The sequence below is a fragment of the Capra hircus genome, chromosome 1, assembly GCF_001704415.2.
Source record: "Capra hircus breed San Clemente chromosome 1, ASM170441v1, whole genome shotgun sequence".
Taxonomy (NCBI): Eukaryota; Metazoa; Chordata; class Mammalia; order Artiodactyla; family Bovidae; genus Capra; species Capra hircus.
In genome coordinates this window covers 153370434-153395727 of record NC_030808.1, presented here as the reverse complement: position 1 = coordinate 153395727, position 25294 = coordinate 153370434, and the positions used below count along the sequence as shown (strand labels likewise).

The following is a 25294-nucleotide window of genomic DNA, read 5'->3' as shown; positions in this document are numbered from 1 at the left end:
CCCTCATGGTACCCATCTGGGAGATCACCTCTCTGGAGGCTGACAGGGATCGCCAAGATGTCAGGACCCCAAGGCGTATTTTTACTGGAGGCCACTGTACTACCGCCTGGGAAACAGGTTCAGACTATTAGGAAAACTTTGCCAACTGTAAACTTCCTTTCTAAGTAGCACTGTTCTTATCTTAGTATAGATTTTACTATTGTTATTAACAGAATACTAATTATAGCTACCCCGTGCCAAGTGCCCACTTCGAATCTAACTCTCATGAGAGGTGGGCGCTAATCTTATCTGCACTTTGGCTCTGAGGCACCTGAAGCTCAGCGAGGTTAAAGAACTTGTCCCAAGTTCACATTTCCTTCCTATTTCCTGGACATTGAGGAAAGGGACTCTGACGTTCTGGTTTCACAAATGCAGATCGCGTCCGCAAGCATAGGTTTCCAAAGGCAGGAGGCCCTTGTAGCATAGAATGTAAACTGGAGCGGGGACGAAGCTGCAAGAAACGACGCACTGGACTCACTTTCTCAAGTCTTTTGTCTGTTTCTTCCTGGGGCCCGGATGGAGGTACTTGTTTTGATGACAGTTTAAGGTATTATTAGTTATCTGACCATAATTTTATTGTAGGAAAAGAAAGACGTTGCCAGCTGTTTAGTTTGAGTGTCTCTCACTGAGCCACCCAGTGCTGTAGCCGCGGTCTACAGGCGGCTATTTACATCTGAATATCAAGGAATCAAAGTGAAATAAAATTAAAAGTGCAGTTCCACAGTCTCACCGGCCGCCTTTCAAGGGCTCTGGAGCCACATGTGGTTGTTGGCTACTGTTCTGGACAGAGAAGTGGAATATTCCCAGCCTTGCTGAAAGTTCGGTTCAATGGCGCTGCTCCATAGTGAGAGTTCTCTTTTGTCCTTCTGGGTAAGAATTGGCAACACTCTTGGCTAAAGCTTAGGCTGTTTTTCACTGACAAAGAGATAAATTTAGCCAGACGTTTCTTTTATGTTTACCGTTTAAAGGTGTGTGTGTGTGTGTGTGTGTGATCTTTCCTCCCATTCACATTCAGTTTTTGACATAAATTTGAGTTTCCCTTTTCTCCTGGGCCCCTAGAGGGGCTTACGTTATCATCATTGTGTATTTTACCAAGAGGCTTTCTCTGAAAAGATCAGTACAGCGGGCAAGGGATGGCCACGGCTTGAAGCCCTGTTAATTCCTTGCTCTCCAAAGAAGAATTCAGTTCAGCTTTTAAATATGCATTTGTGTTACTTACTCCCTACCTGGGCTGAATTCACGAAGAAAAAGCGTTCTCAGCAGGGCCAGGACCAAAGAGCTAGAAAATTAGGTCACATTCTACGTGTGATGGCTGCCTGCCAGGCCTGAGGTGGAGGAGACACCCTCTGGGGTACCTGAGGGCGCTGTGTGGGGGTTTTCTGGGGTCAAGCCTGCCCCCGTGGGGTAGGGGGTGCTGGAGGACCCTCAGGTTGTAGCTGGTGGCGCAGGGTGATGGGGAGGGGGCTTGGCTGTCCCCCTTAGGGGCATCCACTACTCAGGTTGGGTTCAGAGGAGTGGGCACCAGCCCACCGGTGTTAGTGGGAAAGCCAGACATTCCAGAGCTGGGCAGTCAGCATCAGCTATGAGTGTGCATCTTGTCTGATGCTCACCAAATCTCACGCCGCTTTATGAAGCTGCGTTGGTTGTTTCCACACTGTTCAGCCAGGAAGCCAGAGGCACTTTACTGACCGTGTTCCTTTGGCTTTTAAAACTAAACTGTCCCTAAACTGTGTTGTTCCCTAGGTGGACCCCGTGGATGGGCAGCGTTTATTCTTTGTAAAGGATTATCAGCTTCCATTTGTGCGTGTGTGTGTGTTTGTGCAGGTGTGTTTGTGTGCGTGTGTGTGTTGAAACTCCCTACTTCATATTTCACCCCCAAGGAAATTCTTCTAAGGAAGCCTTCAGGTTTTATGGAGTAACTCCCAAATTCCTCAGATTTGGAGAAATTTTTGTAATAGACCTTATCCGTAAAGGTGAATGAGAAGAAATTAGGTTAATTGCAGACTCTGGTTAAGAGAACATGACCATATCGTGTCTTATAAAGTTTTGAGAATACAGAGTACAGTAATCAGACTATCCATTTAAATACTTCTTTAATTTGGAGAGGTCTTTGGGGGTCTTTTCCAGTGTCTTCGGACACTTTATAAGCACCAAATTATGGCAGGTTAACAGGAATCTTTATCATGGATTACAAGTAATATCCATGATAACAACTAATAGCAACTAATTATTAGATAACAACTAATAACGATTAACATTCAGACAGTTGTTTTTAGATGCCTGCTGTTGCTGCTGCTGTTAAGTCACGTCAGTCGTGTCTGACTCTGTGCGACTCCATAGACAGCCCACCAGGTTCCCCTGTCCCTGGGGTTCTCCAGGCAAGAACATTGGAGTGGGTTGCCGTTCCCTTCTCCAGGGGATCTTCCCGACCCAGGAATCGAACCGAGTCTTCTGCACTGCAGGCAGATTCTTTACTGTCTGCGCTACCGCGATAGTACCTTGCATGTACTAAGTGCTCAGAGAAGGAGGGTTTGATGGTTATTTTATGTATCAAGTTGTCTACACAGTGGTCCCCAGTGTTTGGTCAAATAGAGGTCTAGGTGTTGCCCTGCAGTATTTTTTAAAGATGTGATTAACATTTGAATCAGTAAAAACAGACCTGTCTCCATAGTATGAATATGTCACCGGGATCTCCGAGGGCGGGGCTTCAGCCTCGGGGGCTCAGTGCCACTCCATCCCCTCTGTCTTTGGCTTCCTGGTCCGCTCTGTAGATTTCAGACTTGCCAGCCTCCAAGTCCAAAGACAAGTCCACACAAGAAACACAGGAGGAAGAGCTGGCTTTGGGGGCAGGACGTTGAGTTCTGTTTGGGGCGTATCCTTCTGGAAGTGCAGGGAAAGAAAGTTTTAGGGGGAGATGTTGGAATGGGTGGGTGAGACTATGAGCTGGAGTTGAAAAGTGGCCAGGTGGAGAGGGGCCTGACAGCTAAGGGGAGAGGAGGCAGTTAGGGAACTTTCTTGAGTGACACGTCCAGTCCTATATTGGAGGGCCCCAGACTCTGTGCTGAGACCTTCCAAGGCACTGCAGCAAGCTTATTGGATGTCTCTTTCACTGCCAGCCGGAGGTGATTCACAGTACCAGCATCAAAGGGCCCCACTTCCTTTTGATGATGTCATATCTTTGCGAAGCTGGGTTTGGGGTGGTTGCTAAGGTCATTGTGGAACAGGAGATGGCGGGCGGCGGGGCTGTCTAGTGTGATTCTGAGGTCTGAGAAGTTGCCCAGTGCACACTTCCCAGTAGTAAGTAATAATGGTACCTGAAAGATGCACAGAAAGATTTTTTTGTTTGGGTTTATGTATTCTGTTCTTTCCAAAGACTGCTAAGTTGTTTGGGCATAATAATCAATTTGTTTGGACCTGACTACTTAATGAATCAAACCTCGCAGCCTGGGGGTGCTGTGAAAAAACATACACAAACACTGAGGGTCATACACTCCATGACCTGAAAGGTGTCAGAGCCTTTTCCCTGTATTGTTCTGGGTATTATATGTAGCGTGTTCAGGCGTGAGGAGCAGGGCAGAAGATAGGGGACAAAGGGGCCGGCATGAAGACTGCACCCCAAAAGTGTTTCTGCAAAAATAAAAGCTGAGAGCAAATAAAAGTAAGCATTTGTTAAATCGCGATGGTAGGTGCAGAGATGTCTCATTTTTTCATCCTTGTCCACGTATTTGCAGTGCTTAATAATGAAGGCAGTTTGAAGAGAGAAGGACGAAGGAGGTTCAGGTAGAAATTTGGGGTGCACTTGTGTGGGAGGAAAGCAGAGAGCCTGGAGAGGGATGACATGAGATCCTAAGAGGTTCAGGAGAAACGGGCTGAAACCAAGGAGGTCCACAAGACCACCCTCCTGTAGACTGCGGTTCCCAGCCCCTGGCTACGCGCTTCAGACTCAGGGCCCCAGAGGCCTGGGTGTTCGGAGGTTGGAGAGGTCAGGAGCGGAAGAGATGGGGTTTGCCCTGAGACTGCTGCTTCTTAACCCTGGATGTCAGTTCCTGTCAGTTCGGGAGTCTTAAATAGGAATGGTTGGCGCATCCGAAAGGCCTGGATGTCTGGACATCCAAACAGCTGTCAGGGACCCGGCGGGCAGCCAGGACGGAGAGCCACCTCTGTGGTCCAGGCTCTCGGGAGCTTTCCTGTGGTTTAGACGTTGCTGAATCACGTGGAAGTGTGGACTCGGACCGGCAGGTCTGGTGGGCCGTTCCCATGGGTGCCGGCACTGCTGGCCTGAGGACCCCACTTTGAGTGGCGGCCTCTTGGGAGGGGGCTGTTTTCAGCTAAGGGTGGTTGTGATGGACGCTCGTTGGAGAGCAGAAAGGTAGTCTGGATCTGTCTCCGCCGGGCGTTTTCTTTTGATAAATACCCCTCTTCTCTTTCTTTTTTAAAAATCTTTCTTCCCCCATATTTTTGCTGTGTAGCGTTTTACCCCCAAATTTGGGAACGGAACACAGTGAACGTTTATCGCCTCTCAGGGCTCCTGTGAGTCAGGAACCCAGAGGCAGCTGAGCTGGGTGGCTCTGCCTGGGCCCTCTCCTGAGGCTGAGCTGGGTGGCTCTGCCTGGGCCCTCTCCTGAGGCTGTGGTCAGGATGCCGGCTGGCCCAAAGGCTGCTGAGCGATGCTTTCACTTGGGTGTGAGTTCGCCCGGGGGCTTCTCCATGCGGTTAAGAGTGCCTTCCCAATACGGCGGGGCTTCCCAGGTGGCTCAGTGGTAAAAAACTCACCTGCCAATGCAGGAGACGTGGGTTCGATCCCTGGGTTGGGAAGATCCCCTGGAGGAGGAAATGGCACCCCACTCCAGGACTCTTGCCTGGGAAATCCCATGGACAGAGGAGCCTGGCGGGCCACAGTCCGTGGGGTCGCAGAGTCCGACGTGACTCAGCGGCTGAGCGCAAGCACACGGAATTGGCAGCAGGCTTCCCCCAGGCACGCCCGCCCTTCTGCCGCATCCCGCTGGCTGCAGCGGCCAGCCCCAGCCCCGTTGAGTGCAGGGGGTGCTCCCTGGTGAGCAGGAGGATTACTGAGGCCCATCTGGGAGGCTGGCTGTGATACACCTTGATGTCTCCAACTAGGAAAGGAATGCCTGTCCAACACGGAGAACTTGGAAACTATGAAAAACTGTAAAGTGAATGTCTCCCATCACCTCGTGACCCAGAGGAACGTTCTGTGAGCGTTGTGGTCCCTGTCCTGCCAGTTAGGAAAAAGGAACGCGTGGATTTCATGTGCAGAGGCGCACAGGCTCTTGGAAACACCGTGACCCAGTCCCTCTCATACAGATTGTTCTTTTCCTTGGCGTCAAATCTGGCACACTGTCCTTGGGTCCCTTTCAGTTACGCTTGGGTTTCTCTCATAGACGGTTTGTAGGATATCAAGATTTGACACCATCCAAATAGCTGGTTGGGTTTTCAAATTTTCATACATTTCTGAGTGAAGAGAAATGTTCTCATCATGTAAAAACTTCTTAATTTGGATCATCAGTTCTTGCTTTGGGTGCCTGAATGATGTAATAAACACGCTCGAGTCTTCAAATATAGGATTTGAGTGAAGAAATAAAGAATGAGTTTGCCAGCTGATCCGGCATCATTGCCTGTAATTGCACCATCTCTGGTTGCTTGTCATGAGCTGTTGGCAGTTGTTAAAATTAGCTTTACAGTCTGCCTCAGATTAGCAGCAAATGTGGTAAATGAGAGTTCACTCTTAATGAAACTAATTTGTATTTGAAAATATAACTACATTTATTGCCCCCATTATTTAAATACATGCCTGCTAGTTGGTAGTAAAAATGAACTTTAAACTGAGGTGTTTTTTTTTTTTTTCCAAATCCCAGATGAAAAATAATCTTTTCAGAAGGTGATCCTTTTCAAAGTGGTTTTCCAGTGTTGTATGGGCATCTGGGCTTCCCTGATAGCTCAGTTGGTAAAGAATCCGCCTGCAATGCAGGAGACCCCGGTTCACTTCCTGGGTTGGGAAGATCCCCTGGAGAAGGGAGAGGCTACCCACTCCCGTATTCTGGCCTGGAGAATCCCATGGACTGTATAGTCCTTGGGGTCTGCCAAGAGTCGGACACAACTGAGCGGCTTTCATGGGCATCTGGGGAAATATTTAAAAAACAAATTAGAAATACTTTAAAAATAAACATTTCAAACATTTGAAACGACACGGTGGAACTTCTGTGGCGGTCCAGTGGTTGAGACTCCGCCTGCCAGTGAGGGCGGTGCTGGAAGGCAAGTTTAATCCCTCGTTGGGAAGCTGGGATCCTACACGCCTTGTGACCAGGAAGCCAGGGCATAAAAATGGAATCAGTGTTGTAGCAAATTCGATGAGGGCTTTGGAAATGGTTCACATAAAAAATCTTAACAAATGAGTAAAATGATACAGGATATCACGTCCTGTTGCTGATCTGGTTTTTCTGGAACCAGGTCTCTGGGGATGTGCCCTCTGTTTGATTTCACAGTGGATTTCCTCTGAATGCCCTGCACCCCACCCAGACGTCTAGAACCACCAGCCTCCCTGTACCACGTGTATCCCTTTTCTGTCTCCTCCTTTACCTGTGGTCTCCTCGAGGGTATGACCTGATCTTTCCGTTTTTATGTTTCCTAATTCAGGGCAGGACTCAAAGCAGCTTATGATAAGTTTGCATTGAGTGAAAGAATGGGTGAACTTGGAACATAAATTCTCTCCCTTATGGAGCTGATAATTCCTGCACAAAGCTGGTCCCCATATACACCAAAGAGTCACTTCCTTCTGGGCTTGATTCAGAGGAACTTGCTTTTCCAGAATGTCACCAGTTGGAGGGTCTTTGCTTCTGGGTCATTTGCAGTGTCTAACGTCCTGTCCTTGCAGTTGGGCCTCAGAACCCCCGGTGGTTATCTGAGTCTCCTCCCCAGTCAGCATCCAGTTCCTAATGATATTTAGCCCGTTTCTAGTAGAGAACTGGAAGGATATTTTGTCTCTTTCCTCGCTGTCTCACCATAGGAGTGGGGAAAGGCTTTCTTTCTTCTGCCTTTGAAGACCTCTTGGATGGGTTTTCTTCATGCCATTAGAATGGTATCGTGTGCATATCTGAGGTTCTTGATATTTCTCCTGGCACTCTGGATTCCAGCTTGTGATTCATCCAGCCTGGCATTTCACATGATGTACTCTCCACAGAAGTTAAATAAGCAGGGTGACAGTATATAGCTTTGAGATACTCCTTTCCCAGTTGTGAACCAGTTCACTGTTGCATGTCTAGTTCTACCTTCTGCTTCTTGACCCACATACAGGTAAGGTGGTCTGGTGTTCCCACCTCTTTAGTAATTTTCCATAGTTGATTGTGATCCACATAGTCAAAGGCCTTAGTGTTGTCAGTGAAGCAGAAGTAGGCGCTTTTCTGGAATTCTCTTGCATTTTCTATGAGCCAGGGAGTATTGTCAGTTTGATCTCTGGCTCCTGTGTCTCTTTGAAGCCCAGCTTGCACGTCTGCAGGTTCTCGCTCCATGTGCTGCTCAAGCCTCGCTTGAAGGATTCTGAGTATTGCCTTTCTAGAGTGCCAGGGCTTCCCTGGTGGCTCAGATGGTAAAGAATCCACCTACAATGCGAGAGACCTGGGCTTGATCCCTGGGTTGGGAGGATTCCTTGGAGGAGGGCATGACAACCCACACCAGTAGTCTTGCCTGGAGAATCCCCACGGACAGAGGAGCCTGGCGGGCTACAGCCCATGGGGTCGCACAGAGTCGGGCACGAGTGAAGTGACTAAGCAACATGTGAGATGAGCGCAGTTTCTGCAGTAGGTGGACTGTTCTTTGGCATTGCCCTTCTTTGGGATTGGAATGAAAACTGACCTTTCATGGTGCTCTGGCCACTGCTGAGTTTTCCAAATTTGCTGGCATATTGCGTGCAGCATATTAACAGCATTATCTTTCAGGATTTGAAATAGCTCAGCAGGAATTCCGTCACGTACATTAGCTTTGTTCATAGTGATGCTTCCTAAGGCCTGCTTTGCTTCACATTCCAGGGTGTCTGGCTCTAGGTGAGTGACCACACCATCACACAAGCAGGCAAAGTGGTTGTCTGAGGAGGCTTTACAAATAGCTGGGGAAAGAAGAGAAAGGAAAGGCAAAGGAGAGAGGGGAAGGTTCACCCAACTGAACGCAGAGTTTCAGAGAATAGCAAGGAGCGATGAGAAGGCCTTTTCAATGAAAAAGAAACAGAGGAAGACAACAGGATGGGAAAGACCCGAGATCTCTTCAAGAAAAGTGGAGGCATCAAGGGAACATCTCATTCAAGGAAGGGCGTGATAAAGGACAGAAATAGTATGGACCTAACAGAAGCAGAAGAGATTAGGAAGAGGTGGCAAGAATACCCAGAAGGACTATACAAAACAGGTCTTGATGACCTGGATAACCACGACGGTGTGGCCACTCACCTAGAGAAATGAAAGCTGCTGTCCACGTAAGAACGTCCCCACGGGTGTCTGCAGCCACTTTGTTTAGCATTGACCCAGACTGGAGAGACTCCAGATGTCCTCCTGGCATGAGTGACTAGAGCAGGCTCGTGACTGCAGGCCAGCGCTCAGCCCCGGAGGCGGCTGGCCGGGATCGTTTGGCCCAGACTCCTGTATAGGTTACCTCTGGCCTGACGCATCATACCCAAACTGAGAGGCCTGAGACAGCCACAGTGGCATATCTTGCTCAGGAATCTGCTGATCGACAGGTCTTGGGGAAACAGCACATTTCTGCTCTGCGTGGTTTCAGCAGCTTGACTGAGGCAGAGGCTTGCCTTCCAGGGTGGCTCCCTGGGACGCAAGTCGGTGCTGCTGGCTGTCGGTTCCTCCCGACGTGGGCCTCTCTTTGGGGCTGCTTGAGCTTCCTCCTGGCATGGCGACCGGGTTCCAAGAGCAAGTTTCCCAAGAGTCGGGCAGTGGATGCTCCCAGTTTCTTACGGTTCGGGTCCAGAAGCTGGTACTGCATCATCTGACACTTTCTCTGGCAAGCAGACTGCAAGGAGATCCAACCAGTCCACCCTAAAGGAAATCAGCTCTGATTGTCCATTGGAAGGACTGAAGCTCCAATACTTCAGCCACCTGATGTGAAGAGCTGACTCACTGGAAAAGACTGATGCTGGGAAAGATTGAGGGCAGGAGGAGAAGGGGACGACAGAGGATGAGATGTTTGGATGGCATCACTGACTCAATGGACATGAACTTGGGCAAACTCCAGGAGATGATGAGGGACAGGGAATCCTGGCGTGCTGCAGTCCATGGGGTCCCAAAGAGTCGGACATGACTTGTCGACTGAACAGCAACAATAAATGGCAAGCCGACTGCAAGGAGAGCAAACCAGTCCATCCTAAAGGAGATCAACCCTGAATATTCATTGAAAGGACTGATGCTGAAGCTTCAGTACTTTGGCCACCAGATGTGAAGAACCAACTGATTGGAAAAGACCCTGATGCTGGGAAAGATTGCAGGCAGGAGGAGAAGCGGACGACAGAGGATGAGATGGTTGGATGGCATCACCGACTGAATGGACGTGAATCTGAGCAAGCTCCGGGAGGTAGTGAAGGACAGGGAAGCCTGGCGTGCTGCAGTCCCTGGGATCACAAAGAGTCGGACCCGACTGAGCACCTGAATGACGGCAGCAGTGGCCAGCAGTTGCGAGCCCAGATTCAGGGGAGGTGACGGAAGCCCCATCTCTCGATGCAGGAATGTCGGAAGGGCCAGATGTGAAAACAGTCACCCCGTTTACCTTCTGTCCTGCTGGAGACCTTGAGCCCCGAGGGAGACATGCTCAGGCTGAGACCCTCACATGCAGCCCTGCGGACCCCATCTGCCTGAATCCGGCCGGGGTCTGTCCTTCTCCCTCTTCCTCCAGCCTCACTGCCCTGCGAGGCCCAGAGCCAGCCTTGGCCCAGCTCCCTGTGGGGTTCCAGCGCGAGGGAACCACGCATGGGAAATAGTGAAGTCTGATGACGGGAGGCACCGCCACGCCTTCATTCTCCGCCTTTCCGTAAGCCAGCTTTCGTGACTTGCTGGAGCACAGTAGGGGCTGTAATAGCCATTTGTGGGGTGCTGTCCAAGCCTTTCCTATTTTGACAGGGGTTGGGTGAGTGGGAGGACACGGGAAGGAGCTGGGAGGAAAGCAGCAATGCCGGGAGTCGGCCGGGGAGGGCCCGAGCCCGACCGCGAGAGAGGAGCGAGTCACGCGGCACACTTTTGATGGCGGTGGCTTGGCAGGGTCTCCCTTCCCAGGGAGAACAGTGCTTTAGAAGCGGTTGCTTAGCCGGCGCTGCCAGTACCCCCAGAGACGGGAATGCCTGGAATTGCAGACCTCGAGGATTCACTGAAGCTACAGTGCTGCTCCTGGCTGGTCCAGTGTCTCATCACATGGACGATGCGTTTGCCCAGAGCCTCATCGCGTCCTGTGAGTCAAGCACGGTCCCTTTGGGGTGGACTTGGGGGCTCAAGTTTGGATGGTGTGATTAAAGCCGAAAATTCACAGCTTGTGAAATGGGACTTTTTCTAATAGTTTCTGGCACCCCCTCCCTCCAGTATCAGATTTGTCTATCTTGGCTCATCCCAGTAATCCCCTCCTCCTTTTTTCCCTGCTGTCAGGAACCTGTCCTGGAGAAAAGAAATTAAATCGTACTGAAGTGTTAGGGTCTACCAGGAGCTTGGTGTGGTGTCCTTCCCAGGGAGAAGGCGATGGTGGTTTCAGAGGCTGCTGAGGCTGAGTGTTCTCAAAGGAAGGAGTTTCCAGTGCTAGAATTTACTAGTAGGATGGCAAGAGTGGGGAGACTTTTGAGGAACCGTTTCTTTGCCTCTTGCCCCCGTGTTAAGTCACTCCAGTCGTGTCTGACTCTTTGCAATGCTGTGGACCTTTGCTCACCAGACTCCTCCGTCCATGGGATCCTCCAGGCAAGAAAACTGGCGTGGGCTGCTGTGTCCTCCTCCATGGATTCTTCCCGACCCAGGGATCGAACCCACGTCTCCTATGTCTTTTCCAGTGGCAGCAGGTTATTACCACTAGCACCACTTGGGAAGCCCCCCCTTTTGTTCTTACTTTCTTGGAGGCCCCCAAACATTCAGGCCTTTGTAGGGAGGAAGGTGAGTGAGTGACTGGTAAGCCTTCGGGTATTTCCAGTTCTGTTCTGGTGGTGATAGCGCTTATCTCCCCAGCTTACCTGTTCCCCAGCACTTAGGGGCCTCCCTGTCCACTTCTGCGCTGGCCCAGCGGATGCCTGTCGGCTTGCTTTCCAGCAGTTAAATATGCAGCCTCAGTGCGTATCAGCTATTATATCAGCAGAACTGCCGAGTATTTTACAAGTAATCAGTTCATGCAGATGGCACATAAATCATGTCTGCTCTGGCCCTTTGGACACTAATGTTCCCTTATTAAGGCATAAGTAAGCCTTCCTGTTCTCATCCATCCTCCCAGACTTTTTTTAATTACTGACAAGTAGCGCCTGCTGGTTGCTCCGTCAGCCCCATCGTCCCTCCCCAGCTAAGTTGCTTTTGTGAGGTTCGTCTTGTTTTTCCGGAGCTGGCCAAGTTGCTGTAGGAAGCGGGGTACCTCGCGTATGGCCTGAGCCCGAGGAGACTCTTATCTCTGAGAGGAAGTGGCCGCCGCGTTTCTGTTTGTGAGAGTCTTGCCCAGCTCATGTTTTTGTGAAATATGCCCTGAGGACAGCCGTGGTGCTCCAGGGAGGAGGGATGGATTAGCCAGGCTTGGTCACGACGGGTAACTGAAGCCCCCGCTGACGTCTGGGGAGTGGACGCAGAGCCGTTTCGCGAACTCCATTCTGCCTAAAGCAACAGAGACCGGGCCCTGTTTCTCAGCCCCTGGAAGACCGGATGCCCGGGCCACCCTCGAGTGCGCTCTGTTTCAACACTTCTTCCTTTTCCTTCCAAACCGTGGCCGCAGCTCTTCGCTCCGACACACGTGGATTTCTGCTTCCAGTTTCTCCTGCCCCGCTGCTCATGTTCTCCCAGTCTTCACTTTGGTCTGAAATGACTCTCAGAGTCTGGAAGAACCCCTGGGTTCTTGTGGTTTGGTCTCAGAGAGAATAAATGACTTTTAAACACGGCCTGTAGAAACACCGCCGTCTACTTTGAGAGACGTTTTCTGAATGTGAAATCTGTCTAAATAGTTTCTGTTGAGGGTGGAAAGGACTTTGGAAACTGCAACAACAACTTCGGATCCCCTTTTAGAGACCGCTGCGGAGAGACAGGCTGCTTTGTCTTTTTCCTCGGATGGGCGACGCCGTCATGCAGGACGTTGCTTTTGAGACCTCCTTTTCTAAGATTATGTGTGCAGAGTGTAGTGGGGCTGAGGCACTCTGAGGTGGTGTTTTCCTCAGATAGGGGAGAGAAATGATATAAAACAGGCATGTTTGGGGCGTCAGTTCAGAACCCCAGGTTGGCTGGCAAGGGTGTCTTAGCAGCGAGAGAAGCCAGCCTGAGCAGGGAGCCTGCGGGGTGCGGGTCCTGGATTAGATCCTGCTCTGGATTTCAGCCAGCCTGGGGTCCTTTATGTCTGCTTCCGGGACGTGATGGTCTTGCACACGACCGTGTAGGACAGCATCTCAGAACAGAGATCATTCTCTTTCTCCCTTTCTGCCGGCAGCTGCTGAGATGGGGTGCAGGTTGAACAAGTTGGAGAAACGTGACGACCGACGGCCTGGAAATATCTACTCGACGTTGAAGAGGCCCCAGGTGGAGACCAAGATAGATGTGTCCTATGAGTACCGTTTCCTGGAGTTCACCACGCTGAGTGCTGGTGAGCCCGGGCGCTCTGCCCAGTGTGGGCTGGGGGGCCTGGGGGGATGGGCGGGAGGGCAGGCTGGAGGGCTGGGGGGCTGGGGACAGGCTGGGGGGTGGGCAAGGGGCCTGGGGGACAGGCTGGGGTTGGGGGGCTGGGGGCCAGGGCGGGGGGGCGACTGACGGGGGTTTGTCAAAAAAGGACTGCTCTCAGGGAGCCAGGTGTCTAGGTGAGAGCTCTCACTTTCTGCAAACTAGCAACTGGTTTAAATGGTAGCTAATTAAAACCAGGTGTGGGCCAACTGGCACCCGGGGCAGGGTTGAACGCGGCCCATGGGCCTGCCCGCTGGCAGAGTGTTTCACGGCAGGCCGGGTGAAGGAGGCCACGGCCGTGTCTCCTCGTGACCGTCTGTCTGTCCTCCCACCTCCCCCCGACCTTGTCCATCGTGCTTGGCCCTGCCTCACCCCCGCATCCCAGAGGCTATGTGTCCCAGAGGCCCTGGGGCGGCTGATGAGTGAGGCTCGGCGTTTTCATCCGGGGCATTTGCCAAGCACCGGCTGGCTGCGGAGACACGGGCGGTGCTGCGGGGAAGTCACGTGGCCCGTCCTGGTGTCTCTCGTCCCCACGGAGGAACTCGACAAGCTGTGCCTGCAAGGTGGAAGCACGTAAACCAGGCTTTTGGAAGAGGGACTAGGGCGTTCTTCCTTGTGTGGGGGGGTCCCTTGAAGTGGGGAACCCAAACCGGGCACTTGCTGACATGGACTTCTGAAGACTGACTTTCTCCTCCCTGTGAACGTGTTAAGCTTCTGATAAGAGAGGAGAATTTGTGGCTAGAGCCCTCCGAGGGGTGGGTTCAATTCCTGGCTCTGCTGTGGACCGGCATCTGTGCAGCAGGCGCTGGCAGGGCAGCCGTGGGGGGCAGCAGGGGGCATGCGTGCGGCTCCAGGTGGGCAGCTGGCCTCCCTGCCCACTTCCCTCCTCCCCGCCGCTGCCTGACCACCTCCACGCGGGGCTGACGCCGCTCCCTGAGCCCCGGGCGGGGTGGGCGGCTGGGCGTCTCTGCGGGGGCAGCCTGGGCACCCCTCACAGCCCCCCAAAGCCGACCCCTGGCTGTTCCCCTGATGAACAACCCCCTTTGTCCTCAGCGGCCAGACCCGACACCCCACTCATTGAGAACCGTGCCTTCCCCTCCTCACCCACAGTTTCCAAGCCTCTTAAAGCATCTTCCGAAAATGCTTGTGATGTCGCTGACGCAATGTGAACAAAGCTGAGCCCAAAAGCATTCGGAGCATTGCATCAGCCAGTATTTGCTCAGTGAGGACTTGAGTGCTTTCGACGTGCTGAGCCTGGTAGAGGGGTTAGGGAAAAGCCAGAGTGTAGCAAGATGGTAAACACGGATTGTTAGGTGCTGAGATGAGGGGGTTCTTTTTCTCTTTTTTGTAGTGTTGTGCATCGCGGTTCTGTTCCTTTCATCACCAGGAGGAGTGGCGTTTTGCTTTCCTTGGTGATCACTTCCAGGAACATAGCAGGTGCCTCCCCACCCCCGGCCCCTGCAGCCACTGATTCGTGGCTCATCGCCTGAACTACCTTCCTGACCTCCTGGCCTGCTTCTGGGCCGCCCTGTGCTCCAGGCACGGCACCTACATGGCTCTCTGCGGTTGGATCACGTTTTGTTGTCTGATTATAAAGTGGACATGTGTCCATTGAAAAAGTTAGGAAAACCCTGGAACGACCCTCGCTGGTCTCCCTGCTTCTCCCCTCTCCCGCTGCCCTCGGATCTCGCCCCTGCCCTGACCCCCGACGCCGGGGCACCAGCTTCCCTCCGCCTCATCCTCCTGCTGTCTGTCCTGCGTGTTCTGCCGCTTTGGCCTCGATGTTTCTCAGCAACCCCCCAGGCCTTCTCAGGGCCTTTGCACTGCCTGTTGCCTCTGCCCGGAAGTCCTCCCAGATACACCCTGGGCTCAAACCCTCAACCCCCTTCTCTGTGAAACCTCCCTGACCCCCTGTTTAAAATGTCTGCCTCCCCCGCCTCCCCACCCTCTTCCCCTCTTGCTTATCCTCCTGGGGAATCCTGCCATCAGCCTGCTCTATGTTTCAGTCGTTGTAATCTGTTTCCTTGTCTGTCCTTTGCCTTCCTTCATTGGAAAGCGGGATCCCTTCTAACAGGAGCAGGGCTGTGTCTGTCTCCCCTCTGCTGTATCGTCAGCGTTTAGCACAGTGCCCGGCGCATAGTGATCACGTTGAATGAATTCTCAGTGTATATTTTTGTCCTGCTTTTACGCAGCTTAATGTTGTACAGTGAGGCACCCCCTGTGGTCCCATGTGTTCCTAAAATATGGTTCAGTGGCCCTAAGAGCTTGAATCACTCGGGGTACCGTAATTTATTTTGGGTCCCCCTTTTTGGACATTTAAGTTATTTTGGGCTTTGGGCTATTATAAATAATGTTGTGATCAGCAGCATTGTACGTAAATCTCTGCGTGCATTTCTGATTATTTCCTCAGGAATACTGAGATGAGAGATGTGGGTGTCGGGACCCTTAGTAAATTGGCACCTTGCCCCCTGGGTGGGACCTGCGGTGCAGCTCAAGTCCCGCCACGCTGAGCCCTTTGGCCGATTCCCTGGGTGATGACAAGGGGGCTCCTGCTGCTGCTCAGGCCGTGCGGACCCCCTCCCTCGTCTCTGGAGGACCACGTGCTGGGGCCCTTAGCTTTGCCCGTTGTCCCCACCAGGACTCCCCCCTCCAGCCTCCATGTTCTGGTGCCATCAGACCACCCTCTGCACAGGGCCTGCCCCGCCCCTTGTTGCCAGCATCCCACTCTGAAACCCTTCCTTCTGGACAGCCGTCCCTTCAGAGTCACACTTTTCCGCATGGCTGTCGCTAGTCCCCACCGTCTTTACGATCGTACGTTAAACTCTCGTCTTTCCTTCAGGGCAGAGACTAAGCCTTGCCCACCTTTCTGTTCATCCGTCTGGTTCACGCCTTCTGACTGGGAACAGACAGTCGTTCTGGACAGCTGGGCTCCGGGAAGCCTGCGGGGTTTCCCAGCAGCCTGTCCAGGTCCTTTTCCAGAAGGTCTCCTGGGGTCGTCTGTCACTGCTCTGTAATGGAGCCTTCTATGTACCAGCTCCTACGATGGGGCCATTCACCCCTGATCTCATGTTTTAAACCCTTTTCAAACTTTACCGACGTGTAACTTCAGCACAGCATGCTGCGTATCCTTAAAATGCCCAGACCCAGGAAACCGTCACCTCATCAAGACGTTGGGGCATCTTCACTGCCCCCCAAGCGTCCTCCTCCTCCTGAGTCCAGCCCTCTGTCCCCTGACGATATGCTTTCTGTCACTGATTTAATTTTTCTAGAATTTTCGATAAATGAAGTTCTTTCACTCCGCGTATTTTGAGATCATCTATGTTGTCTGGTGTGGCGGTGGCTCACCTGTTCTTCCTCCAGCGTGTGGACTTACCACGGTGTATCTTTCTCTTCACCTGTTGATGGACATTTGGGTCATTCTTAGTTTGGGGCTTTTACGAATTAAGTTGCTGGGAACACTCGTCTTTGTGGGCTGCTTTGGTGGTTTTATCGCCGCTGTAACCTAGGGAGGTGTGTGGGTACACTTGTTTTTCTCTTTTTTTTGCAGAAGAGGAAATGGTCATTCAGAGAGGTTAAGTAAGTTTTCTAAAGACGCGGTGCTGGGAACTGATTAGGGCAGAAGCTGAATCTGGGTCTTTTGGGCCTCCAAGCTCATGTGCCGTATAAACTGCAAGGTCCCAGGTGAATAGGCGTGAACAGCAGTCAGCACGTTCTTGCCGTAAAGCTTGTGTTACCGTGTAGAGGGGCTGAGATACCCCTCTTCTGTGTGGGGTTGCCACAGGAGATTTTTGAGGAGCACTCGATGTCCTTTCTTTTCATAGACAAGATGCTTGTCCGACTCTCACATTCTCCAAGTTGGGGATAGGGTGCTGTCCACTTCCGCCTGCTGCCTTAGGAAGGGGACCACACGCATTTAAAAAAAAAAAAACGTGAAGATCAGAGTCTGCCCTGTTTTTTTTTTGCCCCCCGCTCAGAGCTTGTTGCTTTTGTGGATGATTTTGGAACTTGCAACCTTGCTTGTTGCGCTGACGGAGGTGAAAAGCAGCAGGAAACTCACCGCGAAGCGTGGAAGCTGCCAAAAACCTCAGTTCTGGGTAATTTGATGGGGCCTTCAAGTTTCAATTAACTCTGGTCACCGAGGGGTGAACCTGCCCTGTGACGGGTTTCCTCGCAGGTGGAGGCCCATAAAGCATCACAATTCCTGCAGAACGGTGCCTCGTTAGCCCTTTTATGCGTGCGGCTTGCCAGCTTCTCAGTGCCAGGCCACTGACACCACTCGAAAGCTACCTGGGAGAATCCGTGGTGTTTGTAACAGGAGCAGCTGGCACAGTCTGCGACCCGTAGGGCGACAGTAATGCCTCGGGGCATGACCCTCGCCTGACTGGCCCTGCACTGTCCAGGACAGGAGCCACCAGCCACGAGGCAGTTTAGTATAACAATTAACATTGAATGAAAGTAAATGAATGAAATAAATATATGAATACAAATGAACGAAATGTACCAAAAAACATGAATCAAAGTAAAAATCCGTTGCTCTGCCACCCCGGGCACACGTCACGCGCTCAGCAGACGCATGTGGCTCGTGGCTGCCGTGCTGGGCATCGCAGGCAGAGGACTCACCCACCAGAGCGGACGGTCCTGTGGGGCGGGGCTCTCCCGGTTGGTTTTCCAGGGAGGAAGAGTCGGTTCCAGCTCTGACTCTGCACCCCTAATCCGGTTAACGTCCCGTTTGTGTTATGCACGCTTGCTCCCGGCTTCACTAGGGGCCGTAGGATGACGGTTCATCGACGTCACACATATTTACCGACTGTGGACTGGACCCCGCTGTTGTGTCCGGAGCTGAGGCAAAGTGCTCCAGATGATATTTATTTTTAATCGCGGAGCTGGAGGCTGAAGGTTCACGACTGGGGGGCCCGCAGGGCTGGGTTCTGGTGGGAGCTCTCTTCCTGGCCTGTGGATGGCCACCTTCCTACTGCGTCTTCACCCCTGAGTGAGACAGCGCGCCCCCTTCCTGGCTCTTCTTCCGAGGACGTTGGTCTTATGAGAGTAGAGTCCCACCCTTATGACCTCGTTTCCTTAGTTACTTGTGTCGCGGCCTGCTCAGTCGTGTCTGATTCTTTGCAACCTCAAGGAGTGTAGCTCAGCAGGCTCCGCTGTCCATGGAGTTTTCCAGGCAAGAATACTCGAGTGGGTTGCCTTTTCTTTTTCCTCCAGGGGAACTTCCTGACCCAGGCATTGAACCCATGTCTCCCGTGACCCCTGCGTTAACAGGTGGATTCTTCACTGCTGAGCCACCTGGGAAGCCCCAAAACGTGTCACCTAAGTTACCTCCTTACCCTCAGTACTCTCACCCTGGGAGCTGGAGCTTCAGCATTTGGGTTTCAAAGGGACACTATTCAGTCCATACCACTGGTCTAGCCTACTGGTCTGCATTGCTTCAGCGTCTTACAGATGAAGAGCCAAGTGATGGAGGGGATGTGGTGGAAGTTTCCCTTGTTGGAAGATGTGTGTGTCAAGGGAGGTTTGAGACCTGCAGCAGGATTTGGAGTCAGCCAGGTGGAGAATGCTGGGTGCTGGAGAAGCTCTGAGGGTCCCTCAGCCTGCAACGAGATCCAACCAGCCCATCCTAAAGGAAATCAATCCTGAATAATCACTGCAAGGACTGATGCTGAAGCTGAAATTCTAATACTTTGGTCACCTGATGTGAAGAACTGACTATTGGAAAAGACCCTGATGCTGGGAAAGATTGAAGGCGGGAGGAGAAGGGGATGACAGAGGATGAGATGGTTGGATGGCATCACCGACTCGATGGACATGGGTTTGAGTAAGCTCCAGGAGTTGGTGAAGGACAGGGAACCCGGATGTGCTGTGGTCCATGGGGTCACGAAGAGTCGGACACAACTGAGCGACTGAACAACAGGGTGGGGAATGAGGCTGGGAACCGGTGATCTTTTCAGGCAAAGGGGACAACCTGTAGGAGGGGCCAGAACATACAGGCAACACTGCAAACTCGAGAAGCTGTAGGCGGTTCAAGTTGATTGGCATGTGTCCCTTTGAGGGCCAAATGACTGAAGGTCTTAAGTCTTGGACCAAGGAGTCTAGTCTCTCTCAAGAGCTCTAAAGGCTCTTGAGATGGGGCTAGGGTAGGTGACATAATCAGATTTGTGTTCTGGAAAGCTGGCTCTGGGTTTAGAAAGAGAAGGGATGGAAGGGGTAAAACTGGGGGAGAGGAGAACATCCTGAAGCTGTTGCAGTCATGAGCGGGGAGTGAAGGTGGCTGTCGGGACTAGAGGGTGGGTGGGTTGAGAGAAGTCCGCGGTTGGGCCCAGGGCCTGACTGGCCAGTGAGGGGGTGTTGGTAGAGGTGGAGGTGGCTTAGCTGGGCACCTGGATGGCTGGCACGGGGGCTGCACAATCAGTGCTCTGATTCTGCTTTAAAGCATTGACTTTAAAAAAAATTCAAATAGAGTTGCTTTACACTGTCATGTTAGTTTCGTGTGTACAGCAGTGTGAATCAGCCGTATTCACACCTATCTCCCTCCCTCCTGAGCCTCCCTCCCAACCCCCCTCCCACCCCCAGGCCATCACAGAGCACCGAGCTGAGCTCCATGTGCTGCACAGCACCTTCCCACTAGCGATCTGTCTTACACATAACTGTATATATGTCAACAAAGCATTTCCTTTTTAAAAAAGTTTGTTTATTATTTATTTTTCATGGGCTGGATCTTTGTTCCCTGGTGGTCCAGTGGATAAGACTCCATGCTCCCAACGCAGGGGGTGCAGATTCTAACTCTGATCGGGAACTCAGATCCTCCTTATCACACCTAGGCCCGTGCACCGCAACTAAAGCGTTTTCAGATAATGCTCGCAAGGAGCCTGAGAGCCGGAGGGAAGGCTCTCTCCCTCTCGCTTATCTCTCTCTCTTCAGACGAGGAGATTGCCTTGACAGATAGTAGTACTACGTGGGACCAGAATCCAGTGTTTGGACTCCCTTCACACAGGACCTTTCTACTGCATGTGGAAGGGAGCTCTCAGACCTCCTGAGTGATGTCTCAGCCTAAAAAAGAACTTTCCTGGGGTCTAACTTACATACCGTAAAATGCACCCATGTGAGGTGTATGGCTTGATGAGATTTGGTAACTGACACGCCCTTGTGATTACCACCACACCCAGGATCTAGAACGCTTCCATCGCCCCGAGGATTCCCTGCCCCAGACCGCCGCTGATTGGCCTCCGGTCGCTGTAGATTCACCGCTCCTTCTAGAATGGTATAGCAGTGTCATCAGACAGCGTGTATGCCCTTGTGTCTGACTTTAGCTCGGCGTAGTGCTTCGGGGATTCATCCGTGCCGTTGTGTGTATCGAGAGCTCATGCCGCTGCGCTTCTGCGCGGCATGCCGTTGTTTGGATGAGCCGCAGTGTTTTTAATCATTTCCTGTTGAACACTTGGGCTGTTTCCAGTTTGGGGCTATTCTCAAATAAGCTGCTATGAATATTTGTGGACGAGTCTTGTGTGGACCTGAGTTTTCATTTCTGTTGTGTAAATACGAGGGGTGGGATTTCCGGGTTGTGTGGCAAATGTATCGTTTACCTTTATGAGAAACTGCGCAACTGCTCTCCAGAGTAGCTGTACCATTTTACATTTCAAACAATACATGAGGGGTGGTGGGGCTTTCCCAGCTCTGTGGTAAAGAATCCACCTGCCAAAGCAGGAGACGCAGGAGATGCGGGTTCGATCCCTGCATCGGGAAGACCCCCTGGAGCAGGAAGTGGCAGCCCACCCCAGTGTTCTTGCCTGGAAAATCCCACGGACAGCGGAGCCTGGCGGGTACAGCCCGTGGGGTCGCAGAGCTGGACGAGGCTGAGCGCACGCACCGCACCTGTTTGACGGAGAGCGGACTCACTTCTCTACATGTGATAATTACAGGCGCTGTGTGTTCAGTACCTGTGTGTGTGTTTGGGGAGGTTATAACACGTGACTTGCCGTAGGCCACCAAGCAGCTGGATGTTGTAGCAAATTCCATCATCTTCCTGAGCAGCAGAGCCTTCACTTTGGGCTGCTTTTGATGCCTGAATTGCCTGCGCGCTGTGGTGGGTTTCAGCTGCATTGAAGGGCTTCACCATGAAACCACGGAGAAGTGCCTCACGCTCCGCTGCGCGTCTGCCTCAAGCGCGTCTTCTGTTTCTCCGCTTAAATTCTTGCTTGTAAAACATTCCCATGACACACATTACAATTTCTAGGATCAGCTCACATTGCCACATTTTTAAAATTCCCGTCTTTGTGGTTTTCCTGTCTCAGAGGTCTTGAAGAGCTGACCTTTGGGGCTTTTTGCTCAGACATTGTGCTGACCAGGCTCATACTTGGGTTTTGACTGCCAGCATTTTAGCCTTAAGCCCTGTGGATAAATTTTGGGTGGTCATGAGAATAACACAGGGTCACATTCATTATTCAAAACATGTGTATTGTGCAATGAATCATTTAAGGATCCAATTTTTACTTCACTTCCAGTCGGAGTAATCTTATCCCTAAGCACGACTGCAGAAGCAGCTGCTAATCATTGACTCTTTAAGTTCTTTTAATCTCTCTTCCCAACTGGGATAGAGTCACCCAAAAAGATGGATCACAGTTTACTTTAAGGTCTAAAAACTAGCAGGTTAAAGTGTTTTGGGGCCAAAGAGCCTGGGTGCTGAGTGACTTGTTATAAATCTTGGTGCTGCTAGCCTGTCGGATTTCATGGGTTGGTGGGGGAGGTGCTAAGAAAATTCTAAAATGTCATAAAAAACGATGTTAACCTCCAGAGAAAGACTCCGGGCCTTAAAAATGAATCATTTTACTAAAGGCATGGTTCTCTAACTTGGTAGTGAGTCAGAGTCACCTGAAAAGCCCTTTGAAACCGAGACTCCTGGGCTCCAGAATTTCTGATTCATTAGTCTGGGGCCGAGCCTGGGAGTACTACTGTCACAAGTCCCCAGGTGAGGCTGATACGACCCATCTGGGGACCACGCTGAGAACCTCCCAAGACCAAGTGGGCTGCAAGTGTCTTTGATTTGAGTGGAGAAGGACGAGAGAAATGATACTGGTGTGACTTTTTAAAGTATGAAATAAACTTTAGTACATATTTGCATATGTAACTATATATTCTGACTAGTTCAGATTTTATTTCCCTGAAGTAGCTTGCCATATATTTGGAAGGACAGGCCATACTCCTTAAACAAAAACGCTACCAGTGGAGCACAGTGATTCCAACTTTGGTTAAAAGGTTCCCATGCCGGGCTGCACCCCGGGCCGCTGAAGTCCATCTTGGGAGAGGCAGCCAGGCCTTGGTGCTTTTTGAGACTGTGGGTGAAGCCGTGGGCAGCCGTGCTGGAGGGTGAGTGGGAGGCACTGGTGAAGTGCCAGGCGGTCAGTCCCAGCCTGGGTGTCCCAGCCTGGATATCCCAGCTGCTCACCATCAGGAGGGTCACCTGTCCTGAGGTTCCGTTTCCCTTCAGCCCTGGGAGATGTGTGTAACTCCTGCAGGTCACCTCCAGCTCCCTGAAGCCTGGGCTCTTTCCTCAGCGCGCCGAGCAGGAGATACAGTGTGGTCTGGGAACATGTTGAATACATGTAGATACATGTTGATACATGTAGTCTGGGAACGACAGAATCGCCGGGTGGGCTTGTGGGTTCAGACTGCTGAGCCCCTGTCCGTGGTGTTTGTCATCTGGACGTCTGGGGAGAGGCCCAGGAATTTGCATCTCTCGCAAGTTCCCGGGTGACGCTGCTGGTTGCCGTTGCTGCCGCGGGGACCGCCTTGAAACCCATTGGACTGGCCCGTGGGCAGTAGGTTCCCACCAGCAGCTGCAATCATTCTGCTGGCTTGAGTCCCCCACGTCTCCGTTGTCACCGAAACCCAGCCTCCCCAGGGCCCCCACAGACTTCAGTGGTTGGCCGTCAGGAAAGCCAGTGTTTCTAAACTGGCTTCCTCCTCTCTGAGCAGGCACGCAACACCACCTCGCTGGTCCTGAGGTGGGCCTTCCGTTTCTCCCCTCTGCCTCAGCGTGAACCATCCACCGTGGAGCACCACCCCCCACCAAACCTGCACACAGCCCAAGGCTCCCCGGGGTCCCCAGGCCTCCTTCACGGTCCTAGAGAAGCTCCATCTGTTCTAGGCTGTCTTCCCTGAGAGCTCAGCCCTCGGGGGTGACTGGCCGCTGGGGAGGGGGATGGGAGCTCGTGGGCTTGGGGATGAGAGGCTGTGTGGTTGGGAATGACTGTTTGCCAGGAGGCTGGGCTCAGCTGAAGGCTGAGGAATGAGAGGGGGCTCAATCCAGCCGCTCAGTTGTGTCCGACTCTTTACAACACCATGGACTGCAGCACACCCTGCCTCCCTGTCCATCACCAACTCCTGGAGCTTGCTCAAACTCATGTCCATCGAGTCGGTGATGCCATCCAACCATCTCATCCTCTGTCGTCCCCTTCTCCTTCCACCTTCAATCTTTCCCAGCATCAGGGTCTTTTCAAATGAGTCAGCTCTTCGCATCAGGTGGCCAAAGTATTGGAGTTTCACCTTCAGCATCTGTCCTTCCAGTGAATAATCAGACTGATTTCCTTTAGGATGGACTGGTTGGATCTCCTTACAGTCCAAGAAGTCTCAAGAGTCTTCTCCAACACCACAGTTCAAAAGCATTAGTTCTTTGGTGCTCAGCTTTCTTTATGGTCCAACTCTCACATCCATGCATGACCACTGGAAAAACCATAGCTTTGACTAGACGGGCCTTTGTTGGAAAGTAATGTCTCTGCCTTTTAATGTGCTGTCTAGGACGTTAGCTGTCCTGCTGGCATTAAATGTGCTGCTTTTTAATGTGCTTCTTCCAAGGAGCAAGAGGTGGGGGTCTAGGGAACAATTTTGTGCTGGCTAACAGGTGTGTTGCCAGTGGTCTGGGGTCTGCAGAAGACCCTTCCTGGACCAGGGTCTTGACTCCTGAGTGTCTGTGCCCTTCCCTCTTGTCCAGGGTTGAGGGGGAGGCGTAGGCCAGCCGGGGGCGGGGTGGGACAGTCAGTGTACTGTGGGTTGACCAGAACATGCCAGGCATATTAGGGGCCCAGTCACACCCACAGCATCTAAGCAGACCTTTGTTTTCGTTGACACAGCTCATCACGTCTAGCTGGAAGCACTGCTTCTTAGCAGAAGGTCTGTAGGTGTACTTGGGCCTCAGGGGCCACATGCCCAGCCTCCTCCCGGTCCTCCTCGGGAAGGCTTTGCTTTCATTAGGTCTCTGCCATCTCTGTTCCCTGCACCCCATTTCTTCAGCTTACTGCCCTCGCCAGTGTGACCAGACCCGTAGAGATCACCTCGATCCTGGGCATATATTCAGAGAAAGCTGTGATTCAGAAAGGTCCTTGCACCCCTTTCTCCATGGCAGCACTGTTTACAGTAACCAAGACAGGAAAGCAACTTAAGGTGTCCATCGACAGATGAATGGGCAGAGAAGATGTGATGCACACACACAGACACACACACACAGACAGAGGAATGCTACTTCGCCGTGAAAAGAATGAAATAATGCCATTTGCAGCAATGTGGATGGACCTAGAAATGATCATAGCAAAGCAAGTGAGCCCGCCAAAGACAAATGTCACATGACATGCTGGTATGTGGAATCTTAAGGGAAAAAGGGACGCAAGTGAACTTATTTGCAAAACAGAAAGAGAGTCACAAAGAAGACAAACCTACGGTTACCAAAGGTGAAAGAGCCTGGGGGGAGGGGTGAATTGGTAATTTGGGATGAATGTATCCACACTACTGTATGTAAAATAAATAACAGCAGAGACCTACTTGTGTAGAGAGGGATCTATACTCAATATAATAACCTGTAAGGGAAAAGAATCTGGAAAAGTATACACACACACACATACACACACACACACACACACACACATATACATATGCATGTACGTATATGCAGCTGAGTCACTATGGTGTATCCCTAAAACTAACATGGCATTGTACATCAATTGTACCCCAATAGAAACATCAAAGAGAAATGGCCTAGAGGTGAGCGCAGAGAACAGTGCTGATGGACTGAGCCTGGGTGCCGTGGGCCAGGGTGCTGCCCCGGACACCGGGCCGCCTGACCCCTGACTGCAGCTGCCTGCTCTGCAGATGTGAGCCCCCGTTTCAGGGAAGCCCTCAGCTCTGGGAAGGAAGGAAGAGCCCTGGGGGATGGGTGGTTATTTGCATTTCAGGAGGATTCTCGGTTTAAAGTGGCTTTCGCCATGGGGTTCCTTTCCTGGAGCCTGAGTGCCCTGAAGTGTTTGTTTTGCCATCCATAACGAGGTATTTATTACCGCGCTAGGTATGATGCCTGCAGCTTTAGAACGTAACAAATTCATCTG

The 25294-nt window shown here is 51.8% G+C and overlaps 1 protein-coding gene across 2 annotated transcripts in view; it reads left to right on the top strand.

Moving 5' to 3' along the window:
* Positions 1-25294, top strand: part of RFTN1 (raftlin, lipid raft linker 1) — a 233764-nt gene that overhangs the window by 3687 nt on the left and 204783 nt on the right. For both annotated transcript variants that reach the window (XR_001918539.1, XM_018053142.1), the window contains exon 2: positions 12691-12843. Coding sequence is in view for 1 of the 2 variants with exons in the window: in XM_018053142.1 (XP_017908631.1) it covers positions 12699-12843 (145 nt within the window). In the remaining variant the exon portion in view is untranslated. The remainder of the gene's footprint in view (positions 1-12690; positions 12844-25294) is intronic.